Here is a 27,628-nt window from a genome sequence, read left to right as displayed (position 1 = left end):
TATATATATATATATATATATATATATATATATATATATATCTATAATATGAACGGCATGAACGGCTTCCAGAGAACATTTAGTGCCCTCAGGAAAGCGTCAGACAAACTTACCAGATTCAAAAACCATACCAAGTTTCTACAGTCATGTAAACAATCAAACAGTTTTCCCAGATCACTCGTATGGAAATACAAGCCACCGGTAGCTGATACCAACCTACAAAATGAGTGCACAAGTATCATCGAAGAAACAGCAAGACAGATTCAGAATCGTCTCATAAGCCATTACAAGACTTTAACTGAAACTCAACTTCCGGATAAAATACAATATCTAAACGACCGTCTCAAAAATCAAACTAATGACCGTTTATTTAGACGGTTGAACAGACGAATTCAACAGCAAATCACAAAAACTGACGAAAACATGAAAAGGTGTCACCAGGCAAAATTACTCAAGATACTACCTACTCAATGTGATGAGAACAACATTGCCGATGCAAGATCATCACAAACTGTGACAGTGGTAAGACACAACGTCGATTCGACAAAAAACTCGTAAAATTAACGCACACCGTCGCTACCGTAGGAACCTCAAGATTCGTCATTCAAGTCGGTCAAACGGACTGGTAGTCAACCTCAGTGACAAACAACTGGATGAAAGCGCTACACATCTATTAGGCCGTGGACTGGGCTTCTGCCCGAAACCAAGTCCCTCGATACGAAGGGAATGGTATACGATTGTGCGACATACACCAGAAAAGTGCGACTTCTACACTACTTCTCACGACAATCTGATGACATCTACAACACTGATACAACGCCAGATGTGCTAAAACAATATAAACTACGAAGAAGTGGACGCCTAAACTGGTATTGATAAATCTGTTGATGTCTACTGTTCTAAAATATTGAACGAAGTGTACGCTTATCAACCAGCCCGTTTCAACTCCACCGTCGACAATTTGACACTACAAGAACGCGCCGCGCTTAATGAACTCAAAGATAATGAAAACATAGTTATCACCAAAGCTGACAAAGGAGGAGCTCTGGTTGTACTTAATAAAACAGACTACGATAAAGAATGCCGAAGACAACTGAATGATACGAATTTTTATGAAAGAGAAGATTCAGATGTCACTGTGTCCGTCATCAAATCATTGAAAGAACACTGTAACATTCTTTATCGTCATGACGTCATTGATGAAGCCACATTCGATGCCTTGTGCAACATCGACGATTCGGAGGAAGCATACTTCTACATTCTACCGAAAATCCATAAGCTGTCACAAGAACAACTTGATAATCATGTTATACCACCGGGTAGACCGATTTGTAGCCATATAAATAGTCCATGTAGACCAGCTGCTCTTTGGTTGGACTTCATCCTAACAGCCACAGAAGCAGATTACTGCAGGGGCGAACTTGTGCAAGATTCTACAGAATTTCTTGCCCATCTTAACCACTTTAACAATACACATGCCCCACTTCCGAGAGATTTACTACTTGTTACCATGGATGTACGCAGTCTCTATACCAACATACCACACCAAGAAGGGCTCGTCGCCATGGAAACTGCTCTACGCCTTCATTCACGATACACCATGACACAAATTGAAGACATTATAAAACTTGTTCAGTTTATCTTGACAAATAACCATTTCTCGTTTAAGGATGGGCATTTTCGTCAAGTTACGGGCACCGCAATGGGGATCCCATTTGCTGTCAAGTATGCCAATATCTACATGACTTGGTTTCGTAAGTCATTTCTACTCAGTACATCAGTTCATTCCCTGTGGCACAGAAGATTTGTTGATGACTTAATTGATCTATTCACTATCACCGAAGTCGAATTACAACAATATATACAACATATCAACAGTGTCCATCCTACAATCAAGTTCGATGTTGAATATAGCAAATCTAGCAGAACATTCCTTGATGTAAACATCATACGACACAGGGATAGACTAGAAACTGACCTACACACCAAACCAACAGATTCTGGATCCTACATCTCCCCGACCTCATGTCACCCACCCCACATATTCCGCTCAGTACCGTATAGTGGAGCTATCCGTATCCGCCGGATATGTTCGTTAGATAATTGGATGGAAAATCGACTTGACACATTCGCCAGTAATCTCGTTAAATCTGGATACAAGAGTAAGCACATCGCCCCAATAATTAACAAAGTTCGCAAACTTAATCGCAGAGACTTACTGCAGTATAAAACCAAATCACCAGAAACAAGACTGACATATGTCACCAATTACAATCCATTAGGTCCCGATGTTAAAAAGATAGTCTCCGCTCATCATCATATACTCATGCAGTCAGATACCATGAAGGACGCCATGCCTACAATTCCATTGATTTCGTACAGACGATGTAGAAACCTACGTGATATCCTTGTACACAACAAACAGAAAGTAAGTCATCGATTAAACACGTCCCATCCATGCAACGCTACGCGATGCGTCAATTGCAAATTCATGTTGACCACGGACACCATCACCAGCACTTCTACAGGAGAACACTTCAACATCAGAGGCGAGCTCACCTGCAAGTCATCATGGGTAGTTTATTGCATAATTTGTAGTAAATGTAAACAAATGTACGTCGGACAGACAACTAATATCCTCAAACAGCGTATCAGTGGTCATCGTAGCTGTATCAGAAGACAGCAATACAGTACAAGTCCACTAGTTGCACCTCATTATAATAGTCCTGGACACTCAGAAGATAACTTCACAGTTGTAGCGATCGAACAAATAACCAACAAAGACCCGGTCAACTTAGATGCCAGAGAAACGTTTTGGATCAAGAAACTACGTACTTTGTTCCCCGATGGACTAAACACAGAAACACCTCTAACCGTGTAATTGACACGTTCGAGTTCCAACTATCCCAGTTCAATCTCATTTTATTATTGTTCCTGTCATCTGCTCATAACATTGAACTCCGTTAACACCCTATTGTCCTTTTTTTTTTCACACCTGTACTTTCCCGTTGGCTGTACTTTACCCCTGGATTCTGTTCATCAGTTGGACCTGACGATGCCTTGTGAACAAGGCGAAAGCTGTCACTGTAAGAACCATAAGTTGTGTTTTGTTGAGACCATCCAAATTCTAAGATTTTGTTTATATAATATATATATATATATATATATATATATATATATATATATATATCCTATAAAGTTCGGAAATCTTCATGGTGTAAAACAGTGCTCAATACCTGTATGCAGAACGATTTACGGTAAAAATTGATAACAAGAAGGCGTTACTCAGAGTTTCACGCTACATGAAGGATACAGAGAACACATGTAGGTGAAACTCTGAGTAAAGCCTAAGTCCTGTTTTCTACTTGTTATCAATTTTAACCGTATATATATTTCAATATTCAATTATTGTTTTTCTTCTTTATGAGACATAACAAAATGCAAAGTATTATCTTTTCTATAATAATATATTACAGAAACATGAAACTGGACATATGCATTGTTTTAAAGATTTCTCGTCTACTTTTTATTGTTTTTGTCAAAAGTCTCCCCGGGTCCAGAGACTGCTCTAACCTTTTAAGGAACAATTTATTAACTTGAAACATTTGATAAAAGTGTAATTTTGCTACGAGTGTGTTTCAGATTATATTGCCTTCCTAAGAGGGGCCAAAGTATGTACTTTATATGTGCGTAGCTGCAAATTTCTTTCAGTTTTTCCTCGGTTGTGCCATTCTGGCTGTTAGATTTTGTGTAATTGTAACGGAGAATTGTTCACTGTTGGGTAACTAGCATTTAAACGCGTGACGCTTTGTTCGGAGTTCGAAGTACCCATATGTACTAGTAATAACTTACATACGGGGAGAGAGAGAGAGAGAGAGAGAGAGAGAGAGAGAGAGAGAGAGAGAGAGAGAGAGAGAGAGAGAGAGAGTGTGTGTGTGTGTGTGTGTGTGTGTGTGTGTGTGTGTGTGTGCGTGTGTGTGTTATATCAACCATGTAAGTTATAGTTGACACTTATGGGTAATACATATACAAACACAATACAGATCCATACACACCAACGAACTGTTACTACGTACTCATTTTGAATTTTACAATAGATCCTGAATTATATAGTTTTTATTTGTTTCTGTCTTTTGATATCAGCAATCGAAATGAAAACAAAAATTCTCGATCGACATACTCGATTTTTGGAGACTTGTTTTGCGGGTTTTTATATTTTTGGCCAGATTTAACACATAGAAGGCATTGCTGCCGGAAAAAGCGTATTTTCGAAATTTCGAAATAACGCTCATGATAATGAAATTTTATTAGTTGTAAAATGCCACAAGATTAAAGTGTCTCTTTCGAGAGCAGAGTCACGCACCCTGTTGAGCCCGAAGGGAGCTGTTGAATTCTGTCTTTTTTTCGCCAATTTTCCGTTCAACTTATCGTGCCTTGTCCCAAGAATATTTGTTTGAACAAATTCCCTCCCTGTTCTATTTTCTCTTTCTTTCTCTTCCTTCAATTGAAAACATACAAAATCGAAATTATACAAATACGGGATCAAAGGTCGAGTCTAAGAAGTGGCACGATTAAAAATTATGCATGACCAGTTTTGATTCCCTACAGTCTGGTAAATTCACAAACTGTCAAGCGTCGGAACGGCTCCAAAGTCGGTCATCGACCCCAACATCTAATTTGCCTAAACGGCATGCTTAGTTCAGTGTTCTAACGATTCATTGTACAGTACCAGTATATACGCTCACTCAACGACCCGTTGCATTCGATTGGCCTTGACCGAACATCGGTTTGGTGAGATTGCAAGTCGACACCTAGTGGCAATGAAAAAGACCCCGCCTTTCCCAGGAAGTCACGTGATACAGATGTCGCATGCAGCCAGGGCGCCAGGGATGTCTATCTCTGTCCTTGGTAATCAAATACACGACTTAACACATTTCTGTCTATCGTTAGTTGATTTACCCGTTTTAGTTCCCCGTGCTTTGAACTTGACCTTGGAAGGTTCCTTTCAAGATAGCGTTCAATTTTCATAGCAATGCGGCAATTTTCATCTAAATTAACATTTACCATAATTACGCGATGAAAACACTGGTATTGAACATTTCTGTAATCTTGAATAACTGTCTATTGTCCCCTGGAAATGTCGTGTGGCACATGCCTTTTCAATCAAACTACCAAAACACAAATCGAACGAAAGTGTCATGGTAGCCACGGAGGCCCCGAACAATGAGCTGAATATCTGCCACTCTCACGTTCAACACTTTAGCTTTGTTGCATTCAAGGAAAAATGTGCCAAAGTTGTCCATAAATGTTATGTGAAATTAGACGAAGCTCGCTGTTGAACCTGGGCTGCGGGTTTTGACTATGATGGTCATGGTGATAAGGACAGACTAAATACTAAATTACAACGAAATAGACAATACTGATATCATTCAAAACTGCCTGACATGCTTACACAACGATTGTGTGCACTATGTCATATATTCACTTTTTGTATTTGCTTGTTTGTTACACGTCGACATTTTGAATTATTCCGTCACGTGACCGTCTGGGCGTACAAATGGCAGTGAAGGAAATACTGACTTCGAAATAGATCGACAATGATTACTGATGCAAAGAAGTGGTAAAATTCCAAGAAAGCGACTTTCTAGGGGTTAGGAACCGTCGTCATGCTCAGATGGCCTGCCTGCGTTTTCCCGTCAATACAGATGGAAGTTCAAGGTTGGCGGCCTTCCTTTCAAAATGCAGGCACTGAGTAAATGTGGTCTAGTGTGTGATTCCGTCAATGGTCTTGTTAATAGGCCGGGAGTATGGTTCTGACAGGGCGACTCATTCGTCCATAGTTACCGCCACTTTTGATGGTTTTCTTGTGTGTTGTACATGTGCATCTATTTCAGTTTCCCTTGTTTTTATTGTTTGTCCCCTCGCGCAGAATTGTACAAGCTCTCTCCGACAAGTTTGTCGGGTATATATCTTCTCGTTGGTTCTCCGTGCACCCGCCATAATAAGGCATCTATGTCCAATGGGGCACGTGCAGTTGATGTTATGGTCAAGCTTGGAATTCCCCTTTCGTTCAGCAACAAAAATGCTTTTTCTTAATCTATCAAACATGTTAAGGCAATAAACGCAAAGACTGGCGTGGCCGATTGAGGGGAACTGAACTTAAGTGCGACAGGAATTTATCTAGCACAGACCAGACGATATTTCAATCCCCGCCGAAGATATTTGTACCTTAATGTTTACTTCAATAAAACGATCCATAATATTATTGTAGTCACTTTCCTCGAAGAGATGTCTTTTCCCGTCACACGGCGTAAACTCGTCACACGGCTTCGACTGAAAAACACAAATAATAGATGTATCATATGCAAAAATGAAAATAAAAGAAAAAGTGCATTGCTTTCTAGATGCTGGGTAATAATCTAGAAATGAAGAGAAGGAAGAAAGTCAAACGACACCAAAAGTGTGAGGGTAAATTTGACAAAGGGGGAAATTTATAATAGGCGAAGAGCCATCAGCAATGCATCCGGAAAAGACACTCATATTCGGGAAGCGGCGAAGTTTATCACAATGTAACGCCAACCGGTTACCATAGAGACAGTGTGTAACATATGTTACGGATCTGCAAGCTCGAGCTGCAGGGATTGGGACGAAATGTTTCTGTGTCGCTTTGATCAGCAATTTTCTTGCCACAAATGTGCAACGATCAAGAAAGTCAAATATAGAATGAAGACAAAGGATGAGGGAAGTTGTGTAACAAATCATGATGATATTACGGAGACGCTGTAATACACAGATGATAGGCTTCTGTATATGTGACCAAGCGATCGTAGATGCGCATGCGCCAATAATTACGTAATAACCTTGATAGAAAACAATCTTGTTTAGCATAGTATAATCATATAAGTCGGCAAGACAGTCGCGATACTGTCGTGCATGACCCAAGAGTGAACTACAGCATCTCCAATGTCTATCTTTCGTTGCTGGCTGGTATTGTTCTATATTACGCGGTATTTCAGTCTGCGAACCATGTGATTTCTACCGTTGTTTTCTTGATATTTGTTTGTATTGGTCTGGCGTGTGCTGAAAGCATGCGAGCTCACGGCAGTGCATTCACCCTACGATGACATGGGTCTGTCGCAGAAACAAACCTGACATTCATCAACGATTCTTAGGTGATTGCCATACGTTGTGGGTTCGAATCCGATCGAGAATTTACTGAATTGCGTGAGTATATATGAAATAATCTTCCCTTTGTCTATCGTGTTTGTTTGGTTTATCTTTGCTCTGTATCATGCTCATGTTGTTTGTGTCGGATTTGTTCTAACATATTTCTTGAGAGTATCTAAAAGAGATTTGAGATGTTATATCTCTGTATTTTACAGACGTTGGGAATTTTCGTTCGATCGTACGTGTAATTGTGAAAAGATTGAGAGGATAATACAAGGTTGTGTCGACTCAAATTTTAGCCCTGGCGCTTTCGTGAGAGCCAAGAAATCTGAAATGCTGTCCGCACGCCGAACAAAACTCAACTTTTTTTCCTGGCGATGTACAAACGATATGGCACATTCATACGGACAACGCAATGTCAGAAATGAAGCTTATATCTGTAAAAGTATTAGTAGGAAAGTTCGTCGTCAGCTTTGGCAGCTGTTGCCGGGCTTGTTTTACGGTACGGGTGACACGTGACGAGCTGGATACTCGCGTTCGTTTGTACGCCGCTGCTCAACTCGCTTTGAGGTCGTTCACTCGCATCACTGAAATTTCTCCACTGAGAAGGAGGCATAAAATTGAATATATGGATTGAAGCGTAATCTGAAAATATTGTCGAGTGCATGATCACTGTGGCCCTTGAAAAAGTAGTGAAAACCGTTGATTAAATATGTTTTGCATAATAGTTATGTTTTTGTGGCGGATGTCAAGGCCGAAATTATCCTCCATATGTACATATGCACAAAGCCCAAAGATAGTATCGCTTTGTTGAGTATGACGAAACACAGCGACTATCTACCACATGGATTCAGAAAATGGTTCAAACATGGCCAAATTTAACATGGCCGGAATCACTTTCGCTTATACGTAAGGGACCTACGTTTCCTAAAATAAATTTTGCCGCAGATTGTTTGTCGCTCATGATGTTGTTTTATCGTTCAGGGATCAGACTATTGTGCCTTTCAATGTTACAGCAAGTAAATCGGTACCCTGCTGTAATTTCATCTTTAATAGCTTCAAGTTTCTTGTCTTTATTTGCTACAACAGCGATTCTAAGATTTGTTTGGTTTTTTTTTAGTTTTTTCTCATCACACAGCATAGGCCGTAAACTGTTAAGGTCGTGCAATAGGCAGTTCACAGTTTACGTCACTGTTCTCTCATTAATATGCAAAAAATAAATATTTGTCCGCATTTTTAGATTACGCTTTTGAAAATTACGCATGCAAGAACGACAAAAATACATCGCAGTGGGCGACTGCTAGTGTAACAGTGAATACTAAAAACATATTCACGACTCAGAGTACAAGCTGCAAAAACAGCCACGCATGCAACATTGATAAAATTTGTCCGCATTTCAAGCTGCGTGTCCGATGTCGCGCGCGTACAGCTATATTTAGTAACAAACCTGTAACCGTGAACAGCGTGCTATTGGAGCACTTATTGTGCCGTGCAGTTACATTATGTGGTATTCGCTTATTAAATATTCATAAAAGTTGATTCGCAAACGCTTGCAAAAGCTTGTACAGCTGCATGACACGTCAAATTTACGGTTTTAGTCACTGCGAACAAAGTTAAGGAGGACGTATGGTTTTGGTTACGTCCGTGCGTGCGTCCCTCCACCGTGACGAACTTTCCTCGGAGATGCCTGGTCTGTTTTGTTTCAAAGTTGATACAATAACATAACCCTATGTCATATATATCAGCACATCGATTAGTTTCGTGATTCCATCCAATATGGTCGAGAGAAGCGGCCATTTTGTTTCAATTTTTTAGGTCCTTGGCTGTAACGTAGAGATGCTTTGTCGTATTTGTTTCAAAAGTGGTTCAAGGATATGACCAAATGTCATATATATGCATGTCAATTCGTTTTTGTGTTTTTGACATTTGATCCTGTATGTCTACCAGGCAGCCATTTGTTTAATTTTTCATATACTTGAAGCTGTGACTAAGATATGCCTGGACCGATTTGTTTCGAAGATAGTACACAGATATAACTCTAAGTCGTACGTATATGCACTTTGGTTTGTTTCATAACACTACCTAATATGGTTTTCAGCCGGCCATTTTGTTTGGATTTTCCACATCCAGAGCCATTGCACAGACATAGCTGAACCAATTCCATAATGCACATGCACGTCAATTTTTTGCATAATACAACCCAATATGGCTACCAGGTGGCCAATATCATGATTGTTTCGTGTCAGGAGCAATTACAAAGACATTCCTGAACAGATCTAATTGAAAGTTTGTAAAAGGACAATATACAGTGCCACACACATGAGCTTGGGTGACGACGTGATCCAATATGAATGCCAGGCTACGATATTGTTACGATTGTTTTCATTTCCATTATTATTATGTATTTGAACAAATTACATTCAAAGTTAGTACAGGCGCACTGTGCTATATCAATTTGCGCCAGGCTGCAATGACTGCACTAAATACATGTACAAAGGAAAACTGCTACAGTCAACACAGAGATAAAGAGCTCCCAAAACATGCTGATTCAGCAGGGACTATGTCATTAGCGGTGGCTTGTTATCTAATATTGCGTGTTTCTATGGCTAACTTTTCGTCTTACAACACGTCAATAAAAAAACCCACATTGGTTCAAGTTAAAAGAGGAGTCCTCTTGTCTCTCATCATTTCTGGTACTCTAAGCTTATAACTGAAAATGTGACTCATTTCGTTTCTTTTAGCGGACATGGAATTCTTACAACAGGTTATTGTCAAAACTGATTGAAAGAGATGAAATTACACAATACTCTTTTTTTCCTGGAAACGAACTTGTTCAGAAATAATAAATTTTATCTGATGTCATGACTGTGTTTTCTGACACTTCTGCGATATTATTTAGAACAAGCTTCCTAATGATGCTTACTGTCCTTCAAACCCCTCATTTACCCATAAATGACAGATACTTTGGTGTATTTCCTCATGAAAGTGGCATTTTGCCAATTGAAGCCAGCCATCTAACATCTCAAAGAGTTGCTTACGTTCGTGCATAAGTAAAAAACCATGAGAAAGAGCTAACAGTTCACGATCGCAACGGAAAACAAAGCCTGTACAGCTTCACGCTGTTTTTACTTCACGAAGTACAGCTCTATTCTTCTACTCCTAAAATCGTATCGAAATAACTGGCGTTCGGAACTTTTGCAGACAATCTTAAAGGACCAATAGCTTTACCTTTAATGTGGTGATGCTTTTTCCTCATGATTTTTGTTTTCATGTCAAATACAGATTCTCGTTATACTCCCATAGCACACTGAGACACACAGTGTCTAGCTTGTCAACTCAGCTTATACATGTGTAGACTGCACTGTTATTGTCTACAAGTGAATTCTGGTCCGGACTAGAATTCAAATGTTGACAATGGCAATGTAGCATGATAACTATAGACGCAGTGTTGACGAGTGAAAGTCGTTACGGTAGAGTGCGCCTCGGAAACAGATTCGGACTGTCAAACTTTTACAATTCTTTTCTAATCAACCACGTGTTAGGGTTTAATTTGAAGCTCTTGGTGTCAGAAAAATTTTTACAAGCTTACTTTTTCGAAAATCGAAAGTTTTGTTTTTCTCCATAGAATTAACACAGGAATGGGGGCCATTTTGAATTTCAAATATCGGTAAATCTTGTAATGTGTTTCTCTAGTTCCAAAGTTTGCATGCTGACTCCCGATTTTATTCTTGATCTTGAAAGAGTATGGTTGAAGTGAGCAAAATTTTAAGTCTTTCACTTTCGAGGCGCTTACTGCCTTAACATTAAAAACAAAAATGGTGAAAGGAAATCGTCAAAGTTTACAGATACTCTCCATTTAATGTGTGCGATGCCATTGTTGACAGCTAAATTTTAGTCCGTACTAGCATTCATCTGTCAACAACAACTCTGCATATTGTACACCGTGAGTTGTGTTGGCCAGGAAGATGAATCAGAGCAGTTCCTATGAAAACATAGTTAATCGCCATCGCTTATTGTCCCGTTAAGGCGTTGTTGTATTATTTATTAGAGTTATTATAAATATTTACTTAAGTTACTAGATTTTCGTCGAGGCAAATTATAGCAACAGTATAGCAGTGCAGTAGTTTTAAATTGTACTTCATGAGACCGACAAAAGAGCATTGTCTCTAGTCATAGCTTCTTTAAAAAAAGGGGGGCGATGAAGACATCATAATGTTTTTATTTGTTTCGGTCAGTCAGTCTTTCAAGTGTCAGAATATCTACTTTACGGTTAATCTTCATCTGCTCTACAGATAGAAAACAATGTTGACATGAAGGTTTTCGAGTGATGCGTACGCTCGTCAGCTTGTCAGTTTGCGGAATAAACAAGGCCGTTGGAAAACCGGAAAAGCGTGCAAATGTCATGAGATACAATTAGTGAGCCCAATACCGGTCGTCTAAAACTGTCTCGGGCGGTTACATGCAACAACTCATTTCATCATTTTAGCAAGTACCGGATGTGTGTTTGGCCAAGTCCTTTTTGTGTGTGTGAGTTGAACGTGTAACCTTATGCTGTCTCTCATTACGAAACTCATTTTGGGAATTAATTAAAGTGAAGTGTGAATATCTATGTGCCCCAACAAGCGAGCCTTGTGACGTCACGCAGTAAAATTAGCAACTTATGAACATGGGATACTCGTATTCCGTAGGTTAGAATCCTGAAGAAGATGCAGTGCAGATATTGTCCTGCAATTAAAAATACATTGAGTTGGAGACCGAATGAGCTCGTCGTTGTCAATCACACAATGGATAGGCAATAATCATTTTTCATTTCAGAAACATTGTTTTGCTGGTACATGCATCGCTTTGCAATGAAAAAAGTCTGACTTTAACACTTCCGCATTAGTGACACCAGTTCACTGCGTTGCGGTGTATCTAGACGATATAACATGGTAGTGTTGGTTGACAGAGTTTGGAATTGGATAGCTATGGGGCCATCGTTACACTCTGGGCATGAAAAAAGCTTACCTTATGATTTTCGCTCCCTGATTCGCCCAGTTGCGCTGTGGATTGCAGGGCCATAGACTACAGGCAGGGGACAGTTTCCCCTTTGAATTTTTCACTGTGAATGTGTAAATTTATGTGAATTATCCAAATCGAAGCTCAGCTAGGTCCCCCCCCCCCCACCACTTAGCAATATGGTCAGGCTGCGGCCCAGGATTGTGTTGTTTCTGTCTTTCAACCAAGCGCAAGCGTATATCGACCACATCACCAATGCACCAGCTCACGTAAAGTAAAGCGGACTCGCGATACTAGTGATTCTCAGCGTTTATGGAGATTAGCTTTGCAGTGAGAGACAAGCAGATACATTTATACAAGAGTATTACAAACAGCATACCCGAAGCTTTACCAGTACTCACCAGCTTAAAGTTCAAGGCCAAGGTATTCATGCGACGAAGAGACGTTGTGTACTACATCTGAGCTTCATTTCGATACAAATATAAGATTCCCCCCTCTCAATTCTGTCAACCTTGTGTGGCTTGTTATTCATTGCGTCAACGTCTTCGTTTGGATTCTATTCAATCAATTACCGCGGCAATCTGAGATCATGCAAAGTCGTTCAGGTCCCGGGGTGTCCCAGTCGGCCGAAGTGCCAAAGGCATTATGACTCCAATTTGTGACAGACCCATTGACTTAAATATGACCAAACTATTATTCATGTGTACAGCAAGCTGGGTTAATATACGGACGGGATCAAGCAGATCTTTGAAAAATCACACTCTTTTCCTTTTATGGGAATGCGTCTGTCAAAAATTCCATGGTCTCCGTCGCGGCATCTACGTCGACGTTTTTTATTTTGACCGTTGCTACGTCGTCATCATCTCTCATTCCGTCACGTATTGTTCCTGGACTTGATATACAAGAATTCAAGGACAATATTCGATTTTATGTAGCGTGAATTTTCCTAACATCATTACCAATCAAATTTACTTTCAAGTGCGATCACCAACTTAAAATGACATCAGGAACGTTCAATGCCAGGAAATTATCTGGTCTGACGGTTATAGGATTCATTTGTGTAACGTTTTTTTGTACGTACGTATAGACACCAAGGTCAAAAGAGAAAGAGTCATTGCCCTCTGACAATCCAATTTCGCGCCCTAAAGTTATCGTTCAAACATGCAAGAATTGCTATTTTACCTTCCATTTATTTTTTTTTTGATTATTTTCTCTCCGAAAATTTTGAAGCGACCATACCAGCCTAGCGTACTGACAAACGATGATGTCAAAGGGGCAATTTTATCGCTAGAATTCTTCAAAAGAGCATGCATTGCCAGGCCAATGTTATGGTTAAGTGAACTGGTTGCCAGTGAATGAGACAGAGGCCTCTACAATCCGAGTGGCTGACACATGACACGTTTCAGACCCCGCCATAAGGAAAGAAGGCGTTCCCGCTTACAGTCTGTCGACAAAATCATAGTTTACTTTGTTCATTTTTCCTAAGTACGATAATTAAAAAGACCGGTTTTCAGGGTTTTTTTAATCCAAGTAGTTTATATTTTGAATAGGTTTATGATACAAATCGTAATAAAATGAAATCCATTTTGAAATCTCACCCTTACTGAATCACGATTTAAATTACAATGAGGGTCTCACTGAAATACAATAACTGTTTGAAAAAAGACACCACCGAAAAAAACGACCGGTTTTCAATTTTTTTTTTTAATCCCAGTATTTTACTTTTTTTGAATCGGTTTATCATACAAATCGTAATATAATGAAATGGATATTGAAATCTCTGGATTTAAATCACAATAAGGGTACGTCTCAGTGAACAAATGTCTGAAAAAAGACATCGAAAAAATGTAGACATAAAGATATATGAGTGAATATATCAGTATATGGATGGTTACAAATACATGGATTTTTGATGTATATGTGAATGAATATGAGTTACATCATTATAGTTTGTTAAGTTTCGTATTTTGGTAAGGGGCATAAGTCTGTGTTTTGAGAGTACATACTGGCTGTTTTTTTGTTTTACAGTTTGATCTCTTATTTAAAAGCAGCTGTGTGAGTATTTTCCAAATTCGTTTAACGTCTGTTAGTCTTCAATATGTTCACTGAAGTCTGATATTTTTGGCCAGGTATATTTACAGGCGTGTCTAGAACATCCAAATACCCTGCAACCGATGTGCTTGCGGTTAACTTCCGTGGCATCCCTGACAAGCGCCCCACATGTCAGCCTGGTTCTAAGACTCACACTTTATTCCATGATGATTAATATGAAGCTATCTGCTCTTTAGTTCCAGCTCTACAACGACGTCGCTTTCACTTGACCCATGTTGTATTTGCATACATGTGCAACTGGTGTTCGTACTTTCCTGATGTTACCTTAAAATAGTAGACCGTTCAAGTATTGCTAAAACTTTCTTCAAGGTTACTTCGAACCATTCTCTTTCGTAATCGAGAATAGGCAGAGTCAACATCGAAAAGTTTGGTGTTAAAGAAAAAAATTAACCCGAATTTCCTCAAAATGGCCGCTTTACCGTGCACGAGCCCTATGGGGTAAAATTAAATTTCTATACAAAAGCAAGAATTGATTTATTTCATGGAACTGAAAATGAATTCACACGGGCAGCAGGAGAGAAACGTATTGCAAATATTTTAGAGTAGAATAAAATAGTTCCCGAGGCGCAGTCTATCTGATGGAGCTTTGCTTCAATTTTAGAAGCATAAACCTAGTACGCATCTGCCGCATCTTTGAGACACCTTTCACAGTCTCGTTGATGTTTCTGAATTTACAACTATCAGTAGACACACGAATTCATTTAATTGTTTTTCTCTCGCCCAACATTGGTCTTCCGAGTCAAAGTTCTCACTAATAATATAACTTAATACATGCCATTTTTGTCACGCTTGTTCTTTTCATGATTTCGTTGTCACTCATTTGAAAAAAAAGGACCCCGCCTTCACTGAGTTAAAAAAAAAATGTTTTCTGTAACAGTTTTGTCTGTTGTTGGGCTATATATTTGAGTTTTCGGAACCTGTGAATGAAACTAATTTCGATAGCCTGTCCTTATCAACCGATCAGTCAGTCAATCAATAAATTTCTGTCGGTGAATGTATCCCACGTAAATTATGCAGAGAGGAGGACTATCATGGCCTATGCATAAGTTCAGGTACTGTACGTCCTGAACAAGCTAGCTGGGCTGTTACCAGTTGTGTCACTGTCAGTCTTCCCAGAGAGAGAAATTCGAAGGACGTGTTGTAATCTTCACGGGTCAAAAAGCAGCTTGATTAGCATCTGAAACATCATGATCAACAACACATCCTGAACTATGATTTGCATAATTAATCCCTCGGAACTTGTACTCATACTCCAAATTTTCACCTGGTACCTCTACTTCTACACCCCACAAACAATGCGTTAAAATAGCTTTGAACCGCATGGATGGCGGGTACCGTTGCATAGATTTTGCTGTCAGAAAACACACGTGCGCCCTTCAAACACCATAGTAACCAGTTTTATGGTCTGTCGTCTGAGGGCTAGTCCTGCTGTAAACATAACCAAATGAGTTCTTTAACAATGGTATACTATGTTGTCAAAATGTAAAACAGAAGAAAGTTGTAAAATTGTCTGACGAATTATACTATTATCTGTTTGCAATTTTTGTAATCGGGACAGGAGAAAGCCGATTTCAAAGACATCTACCAGGAAATAGCAAAGGAAATCCTTTAACAGATGTAGAACATTTCATGCATTCTTTAATTGCCTTATACGCTTTCCGTAAATATATCTCGTTGGTTGGAACTTATTGGTCAGACTACAACAACTTTGAGCTCAGTTATTTGGAAACTTTCCGATTATTTTGTGTATGTGCAAAATATGTTGAAACTTTGTAGTATAATTTCAGATACAGCACACTTTAACTGCCTGGGCCCTTCAAAAATACCACGTACTTGATCCATATGATAATCTGTCTGACATCTACACAATAACAAAGCGAACGAATTCATGTCGTCATGTCGGGGTGGTAGGTCACTGACACACCACTGACATATGGTCGTCATGTTACTATTTTCTATCATGGTAGCATTGCATCTGACTTTTTCTACTGGCTGATGCGACGGTAATAGTGTTCTTAGGCTGCGTTCACAAATAACGATTAAGGGGGGGGGGGCTGGAGGAATCTCGATTGAAATCTTTTTTTTTCAGATCCCCCCCTAAGTACCCTAAAAAATTTTCAAATGCCCCCCCCCTCTATATGGTCAAAATTTTCAAGTCCCCCCCCCCCAACTATCACAGGCCCGCATATTTGTAAGGATGTGAGCTCAGAAAAAATAAACATGTATTGCGCCGTTCTGCTCACAGGTGTTCAACACTACCTGTATTAGCACTTTGTATAGTCATATTCCCAAGGCAAGTTCTTTAAATGCATCAGTGAATTTTTTAGATTTATTGGTCTAAAAGCCAACTTGAGTTAATCCAACTCTGGCCAGGTCAATTGCTCCTGTTGAAGAGTACACAAAATGCAATCATGAGAGAGTAGGAAAATTGTGAATTCTGGCTAATTGCCGTATTGCACAGTGACCTACCAAAAATTGTTTTAAAAACTACAAGACCTATATGAATTAAATGCTACTCAAAAGTGACAATACCGGAAGGTTAAAATATCCATCAAATAAATGTTTTAATCTCTGAAATTTTGGGTGTGATAATTGCAAATTTGGTTAAAAAATAAATATTTCCATTTGGTCACATATTTTTCTTTTAGTCTTTACTATTCAAAGTTTTACTTCTGTATCATTTTATAATAAGAGTGTGAAAATTTAGAAAATCAAGCATGGTGACCCCATCTTTTTTCTTTAATATTTGATTATTCTCATATGCCAGAATTCAAACATTTCTATATTTCTTCCATGTGTTGCTCTCTGGCCTGATTTTGTGTACAAGTGAGTTTCACTGTCATGAGTGTCATTTGACCAAAACTCTTCTTCAACTACCATGTACATCAGAGTCAGAGCTGTCTCTGTCACTGTTCAGGTATGCAGTGACAGTGACACTGCAGTAGCGGGGTAGTATCTGATAGTGACACTACCCGTAGGCAGTAGCTGTATTAACTTTGATAATTTTGGCAATATTTTTGTTCAGTTTTACAACTGCGTTCTTGTTCTACTCCCTACAGCATGTTGAATTGTCCAGTATTCAGCTGGCTATCACAGCCTATGTATGTGTACCATGCATTTGTATCACTGACAACTGACTGCAGTCTGGACTCCAATTAAATTATCACCAAATACTTATTTATATTTATATATACAGGCTTTGTCGACAAACTAAATATTGTGTGTTTGAGCATGCTGTAGGGAGATAGCAAGAAACTGTAGTTGTTATATTGCATAGAAATATTGCAGAAATCATTAACAGTTGCAGCTTCTGCCCTGTTACGAGGCTCAAGTTTCTTTTTTACGACAAATCACACGTTTAGATTTTTTCGAGATAAAAGTCATGAAATGTGACAAAATGGTTCTAGATTTTGTTAAATTATTACTAACATTACAACATTTTGATGACATAAAAAATGGTATTCATTTTTCATTGAATTACCTACATTAAACTTGGAATTGGAAAATGTAAAAATCAAAAGGGACCCAAAAATTTTCAAGTCTCCCCTACAGGTAGAGCAAAATTTTCAAGTCCCCCCCTCCACTAACCCCAAAATTTTCGAATCCCCCCTGAATTCCTCCAGCCCCCCCCCCCCCTTGACCGTTTTTTGTGAACGCAGCCTTACAAAATGAAAAAAAAGATAATAAAGGACCGGCGTGAATGGTCATAATTTTAGATCTTGCCATGATATTATATAGAATACGACCAGCAAGTCAGTTGTCAACTTTCAGAACTCAATGAGAATGCATGAACATTAACACAAAGGTGCCATTTTTTGTTCGGACAAACATGAACGTTGTTGCAAGGTGGCGCAATACTGGATCAACGGTTAACTGTTACCTGTGACTGTAAACAATTAAGTTAGCAGCTCTCTGTCTCTCTGTCTCTCTGTCTCTCTCTCTGTCTCTGTCTGTCTGTCTGTCTGTCTCTCTCTGTCTCTGTCTCTCTCTCTGATCCCCTTCCCTCTATCCTCCCCCTCTCAAACAAAACACTATATTACAAATACAACAGTTTTATCCCGACAACCTTAACTTTGATAAATGGTATGGTTACACAAGATCGATGAATATCACTAATTATACTTTATACGAAAACTATTGTCTGCATCGGATTACTCTCCAGACACTTAATGGACCCCTACCAAAGGGACTCTGTTATTTTTAGACATTTCGGGTAAAAATGAAAACTAACTTTACTCGGCTGATCTCGAGTCTTAGCGTGACTCTAAATGTAACGAGCGATTGCTAGAAAATAACCAAAAATTAGCACATTATAAAACAAGTGGACAGTTCAGATCTGCATATTTTGAAACCCCCCCCCCCCGATTCCATGTTCTCGATTAATGTATTCCTCAATTTTCTTTTATTTTCAGAACTTTTTTTCTCGCTTATCAAGTATGATACAACCAGAAGACCGTGAACCCGCCCTTAAATACCAAAGAATGAATGCAACGCTCAGTCCTCCGAGTAGCCGCCTCCAGCCGTCTCTTTTGGAACGACCAGCCCCTCTCCTAGGTTTGTCGGGCCTGAATGACTTTCCGCCAGAAATTCACGGGTTTCAAGCGCCAGCCGCCGATATACAAGTCGCAAGGATGCCGCCAACAGCCGGTCTCCAAGATCCACTCCCCATGCACATGGCCGTCCGCAGGGAGGCGAAGTTAGACGCTCTGCACCAGAACGGCGTTGTGCACGGTCATGGCCGCAAGGAGGTGATTTCGTCCCGAAAACGCCGTGAGTTCATCCCGGACGAGAAGAAGGACTCCACCTATTGGGACAAGCGGAGGAAAAATAACGAAGCGGCAAAGCGATCCAGGGAGAAACGCCGTATGAACGACATGTTTTTGGAAAATCGAGTAATGCACCTGTCGGGCGAAAATATGACTTTAAAGGCTGAACTCAGAGCCCTACAGCAGCGATTGTCATTTGACGTTCGCGAACAACGTGCTTCGACTTCTCTTCAGTCAAACCTCCCGGGTTCTCTACATTCTGCCGCCCCCGTTCACCCATCACCCTTCGTTGTGCAAGCAACCCCACCGCAGGGACTACCCGCGCATCACCTGAATGTTTGTCACCAGTTGGGCTTGGGCGGAGGCTCGCAACAACAGCTGTACCCGCAAGTTGACTTACCAGGGGCTTTGCAGATGATGCACGCACAGGCGGAAAATGTGAACACGCAGCAAGTCGAGGACGTTCCGGCAAAACGCCCGGGTGAGGTAATAGTCAAAGAAGAGCCCCACAATTTGAAGTATGGCTACGGAGATGAAGACAACTTTGACTCGCTATGGGCGACATCGCAAAAGAAAATGCCCAGCTTGATCAAGATTCGATCAAAGCCGAGAAATAGTGTTTCAGATGCGGAGAGCATTAGCAGTGCATGCGATTGGAAATCAGACAAAGGCATTTCAGACTGCAACAAAGACGAGCAAGAAGAGCAAGAGACTGCAATGGACCTCCGTAAGGAGACTGTGAATCGGAAAACACCTTCGCCGAAGCTCCCGTCCCCGTTGCCTTTGGTAAAAACATCACCGCCTCCCCCGAACGCACAGTCGCCCCACAGCGTGTTCTTAAGCGGCGTTCCCGTGGAGAATCACCACCTTCCTTTGAAACTGAGAAGAAAGCCCAAAGCGAGCAATTACGGAGAAAACTCATCTTCTTGCCAGTCGCCGTCAGTCTCTGAGGAGGGTAAGAACGGCGAAATGAGATCTTCAGAGCTGTTGCCGCCGAACGATGAACTGAAAGATGATGATAGCTGCAGCGGCAAAGTCGGCGAAGCGAAGGACTATCACCCAGACTTCATGGATGAACCCGAAGATAGCGAGCCAGATCATCAGAGGTCTGACATCGGTTTCGTTCCAACTCCTCCACCTAGTTCATCCGACTCAGGCCCGCCTACTCCGACCCGATCCGCATCTCCAGAAGGTGAAAAGCCGGCTGTCGCTATGGCGCCCGCTATGACGAACAACAACGCCGTCGCCGCCCACCACCACCACCACCACCACAACCGTGGACTTCGAGCTGAGTACCAGAACAACATTGCGGCTCCCATGCAAATGTTTCCGATCAACGGGGAAACTTGCCTAAGAGACGAAGGGGACAAGCGCAGAAGGATGGTCCTAGCTGCCAAAACACTGGCCGAGATGAACCCTGGGTATTTCAAAGGGCATATGCAGGAGCAGTTGATAAAGGAGGAAGCTGAAGCTCTGGTGCCGCCGAAATCGCGCGACGAGATGTCTGACGACGAACGGTACCGCGACAAACGGAGACGGAACAACGAAGCAGCTAAGAAGTGCCGCGACATCCGGAGGGCGCTCTATGAATATCGCAACGCCCGCGCCGCTTACCTGGAGTATGAAAATGTGCAGCTACGCACGGAACTTCAGATTCTTTCGTCAGAGATCAACGACCTTAAGGAATTGATATCGCAGAAACACAAACGACGGCAACAGGACCTTGCTGCCACAATGCGAGCGCAGGGTCGCGCCAACTCAGGGACTGGGGTCCAATTTGACAAAAACCCAGGAAATTATATGTAACAGGCGACAGAAATGTAACAAATCTTTATGTGTCACGTCGATGCCAGCGAGAACTCCGCCATTGCTTCGAATTTATTGGTTATAATAGGGCGGAGTGATATCACGCTCATCGGGGTAATAGACGTAAAAGTATGTATTTTAAGCCATAAGTTTATGAAAAGAAACGATAAAACTGTTAAAGTGGGCGAACTTTGTAATTTTTAAAAGACCGACCTTCGTCATTGTAGTGTTGTTGAACCATGAACCGACTTTCACTTGTACAAAGGGAACACGTTCTCCGTGAGTCTTGATTCAGTCATTCAATATGGTATATTTACTAGTTGAAAAAAATATAAAATTTCAGCGGTAATTAGAACCACCTAAACAGCATAACACAAGGAACAGTACGATTTGGTCTTCGGTTATGTTAATGCTAGTTGCCTTAATGATTTTTTGTGCGCCGGACGAGGGAACATGATACTGAGAGTGTTTCAAACATACTTTTGATCATGATTTAAGAAACGCTATACGGAAAAAATGAACAGTTGGGAATAGTCATTGTGTACCAAATCTTGTTAAGTGTAAAGAGGTGCTTAATGTCAATGTAGTGCCCGTTGTTTGTGAAAACCGAATATATAATACAACTGTGGGCCAGATTTGGAAAGCACCTTGAAACCCTAAAAGTGCATTTGACCGAAGTCCGCGCAACCGTTGTGGAATATTCTAAACGCAAAATACTGCACTTTTCCGTCGAATCAGTGGTGATATGTTGATTTTCTGAGTCGATCAGTGCTGAAGAGCTGTTTGGATAAGCACCCTCACCTTGTGACAAAAGCACAGTAAAAGGTACCGATACATACTATTGATTCAGTTTTAGCATCGGGAATAGATTCTAGTCTCCTCATTGCGATTTTGCGTGCAGTGCCCTGTCTATCGAGAATTATATATTCCCGTCAACGGGTGGAAAGCATATATGATCATGGTACTAAGTACAAAACTCCTCTTTCGATGGCTTATATACTTTCTGTCACATACACATGCGCATTACTTCTGGTGACAAACTTGTGTCTGTACACCTTGTTCGAATCCACGACTGTGGCTTTGCGACACACGTAAAACTTGTCAAAATTTCACTTTATAATCCAAGCGTTTTAGTTTTACTTACACAAATATTTTATTTTCTACAAATTTGCGTTTGGTTGAGAAGCGTATCAATTTTCTGAACTACTCAGGTCATTAGTTTTGATGCGTGTTTTCTGCACGCCTATTAACAGAGTCCACGGTCCTCGTTAACGAAGTCTCATAGGCCCGGCCAACTTTCAAAACCTACCTCATTGTAAATACAGGCGTACAAAAGGGTCCTTTCAATTTGCATATCCTACATTTATCATCTCAAGCAGTACGAAAAAAAAAATAAAACAAATCGTAGAGCAGTACGAAAAAAAATAAAACAAATCCTAGCCAGGAAAAAATTGATTGCACAGTTTATGCATCATTGCAACAAACATTAGTCGGACAGCAGAGCAATATGTGTATCTCTATTCTGGCAGAATTCAACGAAAGTTACATATTTATAAAGTGTCACGTGACTTGTTTGTACATGCCGCAGTCTCATTCGTCGATTTCCCAATGCTCATTCATGTACTGTCCATGTGTATATTAATTTACGAGTCGTTTACATTGCCTACCGTACATCAATTGACTTTCAAAGTATAAGGGAGGGGCAACATGATGTGATTTAGATCTGGAAGACTTGGAGACGACTTGGGCTCAGACGTGCATCAATATATTGATTATGTTTGTTTATCAAAGACAACTCATAATTGTTTCAATTTTTTACTTTTTGCACATCGTTCCAAGGAGTTTGTAATTGCTACTGGCCTGTTCGCTACCATTTCGATAGATTTCATAAATTTTGATTTCATATCTTTCCTGCACGATATCCCTCCCGCCTCCGACCAGTGGTCTAATCTGAGGGTAAGACCCGGCCTCTCACTTCTCACTGATGAATTCTAGACTTTCCAAGCCTTATTTTTGTACTGTGGAAGCAGCCAAGATTTGTCAATTAGTTTGATTCAAGTTTGAAATTTTCACAGTGATGTCATTCTAACTGAAGGCGTAAAGACGGTCAAATTCGATTATTGAGGATGATTTTCGAGTGCATGAAAAAGTGCGGTATTAAATTAAGCTTCAAACGACAGATCCAAAAAAACAGCATCCTTTTAAGCACAATTGTAAGTTCGATCCTTTGTATAGCGTTGCATTTGTCGATGCAACATCGCACGTCAGTGTGCATTAGCTGGTGTGGTCACTTCAAGACAAGGCTCACAAGCAGTGCGCATGCTTGCATGTTCATATCCGTGAATGTCACCTTTTTTAGATTTGTTGCTATGCACTTTGTTAAGGAAACGTTCATTCTAATGACGGTCTCTCCTGCAAAATCTTGACTGTGTCGACATTATTGTTAGTGATTTATTTATAACAAAACTGATAGATGCAGTTAAATTGTTTTATCGTGCCATCGACAAGTCACCGTGTGCGTGTAGTTTTTTTTTTCGTTTTCTTTGTTTTGCGTCAACGTTTTACAATCTCCTGTACCTCCAACCAGGGACCAGCGTAAAGAATCGTTCTATTCACAATGTCATATGATGAGAAATAATTAATGAGAGACCACGATTTTTACAAATCGGGCTATTGTATACACTCTTCACCTTCTAAAATGTTGATTTGCCAGTTGTAAATATGTTATTGTATATATGGACGCTTTTCGGGGTTCTGGTGTTTTTTCCTAGATCAAACAAATGTACGCGTTTTGGGGTTCTGGTGTTTTTTTCCTAGATCAAACAAATGTAGGCATCCGTGTTATCAAGTGCAATAGATTTTTAAAAATAATATCGAGAGCTATGGTGATTTGATTTGATTTGATTTGATTTGAAAACAGCCTTTCCAGACTGTAATTAGTGACCTTTTCACGTAAGTCAATCTTTCAATGCATGTTGTCATTTATTGTCTTCAAAGGTGATGTTTTATAATGATTTGCGGTTGATACACACCAGTTTATTTTTTACGGGAAAATCGTTCATTCTCGCAGTGGGTTGCACTACTGGCGCTGCGTCAGTGGTAGACAGACCGCCGTACTGGTGCCTGTCAGGGTGATTTGTTTCCTTCCTACCGCCAAGCATTTTAAAGGGTCTATAGCTCTTACTCTTTGGAAACCGTTTTCGTTACTTTTGTTCCAGAAACAAATGTAGTTTCTTCTGCTCCAAATACTGTCGAAATTTACAATATTAGTCAGGCAAACACAATGTACTCTGTACAATGTATACTCATCGGGACCAAAATTCAGTCGTGGACAATAACACTGGACGTAGCACACAGACAGATTGTGAATACGATATTGGAGTAGAAAATATTCTGTGCAAACAGAACGAACATATCAGAAAATACACGAAAAGTAAGTGGTAGAGTTTTAAGATATTGCCTGGCCACTTAAAAAGAAGTCCTTAAATTCAATTAATTTCAAGTTAAAGACATGCAGTAAAGTGGGAAAATCTGCAGCACTGATTCGATTGCAAGAACCGAAATCTAAAAGAGCAACTTTAAAAATGACGTGTACACAAACGTCGATGACGTATGCGTTTGGGTGAAAAGAGCAACATTTGAGTTACATCCGTCACTCAAAATGTGCAGTCGCAGGTCACAATGGCAATGGCATAAACGTCAGAGTGTGTTAACTTTAATTTGAATTTTTTGAAATGTTAAGGATCACTTTTCGTTAGCAAACTTTCCAAACGTCTTTATCCTGGCTTGAGACATTTTAAACTAACAAATCGTTGTCCTTCGTTATGGCAAGCAGCTGACCCTTGACCTCTGTAACAATATGTTTAACATTGTGTGCCTTCAGGGTATTACTTTCTACATAGGTACTTAACATCTTATCATGGTTCAAATTGACTGTGTCCTCATCACAGATTTAAGAGCCCCCAAAGCGAAGTTTATGCGGCTAAGAACAGCGCTACGACACAACGCTAGATAAGAAGGAGAGAAAAACTATGACACTTATCTTGGCTAGAGAATCGAAAATTGTTTTGCCATTTTGCTCGACTTGAAGACAAGTCGCGTCCCCAACCCACCGCAACAAATCAAAGACACAAAGTTTCGAGAAATGTGTGTATTTATTAGTGATAAAGACTGGTTAATTTTTTATGGTCATTAATATTGAATACGTACAGTTATGCCTCCTCTTCTTACCAAAGGGCTAAAAGATGGCGCATTTTTTAAAATTTCGGTTAATTTGCAATGATGCAGAATTTACCAGTCTGAGACTCATTTAAATAAAAACTAACTCACTAGTGTTGATTGTGTTCACGAGACATTATTGCGTACGTTTAGGGGAAAGGAAGAACTAGGTCGCCCACAATAAGTCAAAATGAAAGTTAAATATTGATCAGCAGTACTCATGCCCCAAACCTCAAGAAGTTGGAAAATTGTCTGTCACTGTAGAGGAATTACCTTTAATTTTCCAGTCGTCGGCCTGTATGCCTTGCCAGAACTCTGAATACGATGCCGGGAAGTGTAAGAACGCCAGACACAAACCATTGCTGGTCGTACACCATTTAAAATAATTTGTATAAGGTGACCGTAACATTGTTATTTGAGGTCAACATCAAGATGTTGTAGTTCATGAAGTCAGCTTGTTTTGTTTCAACAGTTCACGACAATTGGGTGGTTCTCAATGCTATAAATTTGATTTTGTTTTCTACTTTGTAACTGTGTAAAGCTGTTTCAGTGTTTTGTAATCAATAAAAATCCTTGCCTCGAAGCGAAGGTCTGACGAGTGACGTAATTTATTAGGTTAAGTACATCCATGGAATACAAGAATAAATGATCAGTCGATTCTTGTCCTCGGTTATTGAACACCAGCCACTAACCCATCTACTAACACAAGAAGTCGAAGAAAAAATCCAAACATAATATATATATAATATATATATATATATATATATATATATATATATATATATATATATATATATATATATATATATATATATATATATATATAAGTTTACGGATGTCCTTGATGGGAAATTACAGTGCTCGATGCGGAAAGCAGAGCGCTATAAATCATAATACAAATTACTTCAAGTACAAAGTAATAAACTTAAGCTAAAAAACTTGCGTAATAGATATTATTACTTTGTACTTGAAGTAATTTGTGTTATAATCTCTCGAAATTAAAATACTTGTGCAAATGCAAGTTGCTTTCTTTTCAGGAAGTGTGAGGTCAAAAAGTCGTAAAAGTTTAAAGTGCGCTCTTGATGGCAAAATTTAACCGACTGAATAACCTTCTCAGAATGGAATGTATCTATCGTAGATGGCGCACAGAGCTCAGGCGATTCACGACTATAGATTCAGAACGAAGGAGAGAGAGCGTGGAAGGGGGTAGCGGAAAAAGTGAGCGAGAAAGATGGACAAGCAGAGGAAGGGACGCAAGGGAAGACGGGCATGGCGATAATCTGTTTTTAGAGGAACTGTGAGGCAATGTCAATCCATACCGATGCATGGCGTGTGGTTTGCAGGCATGTTGAATAACAAACCGATTAGGAATGAATGAATTGTCTGAACACTGACTTTCGCATTGACAACCCTTCCTCCGTTTCCATGGCTACATGGAGAAATTTATCCTTTACTACCTGACAGGGCATCACTGCTGAATCTTTTACATCTGACCTAGGTACCCTAATGTATGTTAACATTGGGTACTTATATCTTGCCGGAACTTCTTGCTAAGAATACGGTCTCTCCACCAGGAGGGACCGTGCTTGAAATACTCTTCTTCGGAAAATGTCGCAATAAAATTTGACGTTGAAATTCAGGCATTAAGAAGCTCTCGATCCCGTACTGGCGTGGTTCTGGTTGCTATGACTGTTCTATGCAGAAATCTTTGCATTACATGACAGCAGATAAAGAAATGAGAGAAAAAATGATGACATTGTCAATGGTCGAGGTTTGATACATAGGACGATTCGCAGGTGCGTGCAGCGTTGCTTGGATAGTCGATTGAAGGCCCGGGACCGAAGCGTGAGGACGAAGGACGAACCACGGTAGTTGTATTCTTTACACAGTTACCGAGGTTCGGCCTTCGAAGTTCGGCTTTACACTTCGATTCCGGGCCTTCGCTGAACTATCCAAGCAATGTTGCAAGCAACTGTGGGGTAAGTACTCATAGACTCGATCATCTCCGCATCCAACGGATAATTAATCGTCCATGCTACGGTGGACGCGCCAAGGTCAGCGAGAAGGTACAATAAATCATACCCAGCAGGTGACCCAGAAAGTAGGCCAACTTATTTACACCCCCTGAGAAAGTTATGTTTGAATATGTTTATCAAGGCAGAGTGATAGTTCGGGCAGAGTCACGGTGTGCCAGCTGTTCTGGCTTTCATTGAACACTTTATGTGTACGTCTTCATGTGTCAGGTATTTCGTTATTGCCTCTATGAATTCCTTAAAAACAAACAAACAAACAATGATAAAACATCGGAGACTAAGCCTCCTGTGGCATTATGCGCTTTTCTGTCCAGTCAGACAGTGAGAAGCAAGCGCAGGTTTTCACATGTAAGGCCTGCTCTGTATGAGATTAAAATGTTTGACTTTCTTAAAGCTACGCGATGTAGTGTGTTAATCTTGATGTAGCATGCATACTTTTCTAGAATCTCCATCATTGATAAGCGACGATCTCCTATGGTTCCACAAGAATCTGTAAAAGAACAAATCAGATTTCTTATGAATTTGTAA

At 40.1% G+C, this 27,628-nt stretch overlaps 1 protein-coding gene across 4 annotated transcripts in view; it reads left to right on the top strand.

The window, feature by feature from the left end:
• The window catches only part of LOC139139262 (uncharacterized), an 85,431-nt gene extending 59,781 nt beyond the window's left edge, over positions 1-25,650 (top strand). For 3 of the 4 annotated variants that reach the window (XM_070708107.1, XM_070708108.1, XM_070708109.1), the window contains one exon: positions 18,690-25,650. In XM_070708107.1, coding sequence (XP_070564208.1) covers positions 18,690-20,849 — 2,160 coding nt within the window. In that variant the 3' untranslated portion in view covers positions 20,850-25,650. Of the gene's footprint in view, positions 1-6,906; positions 7,225-18,689 lie in introns of those variants that run through there. The other variant, XM_070708110.1, reaches the window with a different exon arrangement.
• The last annotated feature ends 1,978 nt before the right edge of the window (positions 25,651-27,628 follow it).

Source organism: Ptychodera flava, chromosome 8, assembly GCF_041260155.1.
Source record: "Ptychodera flava strain L36383 chromosome 8, AS_Pfla_20210202, whole genome shotgun sequence".
Taxonomy (NCBI): Eukaryota; Metazoa; Hemichordata; class Enteropneusta; family Ptychoderidae; genus Ptychodera; species Ptychodera flava.
Note: the sequence above shows the minus strand (reverse complement) of the source record. Positions and strands in the feature narration are given on the sequence as shown.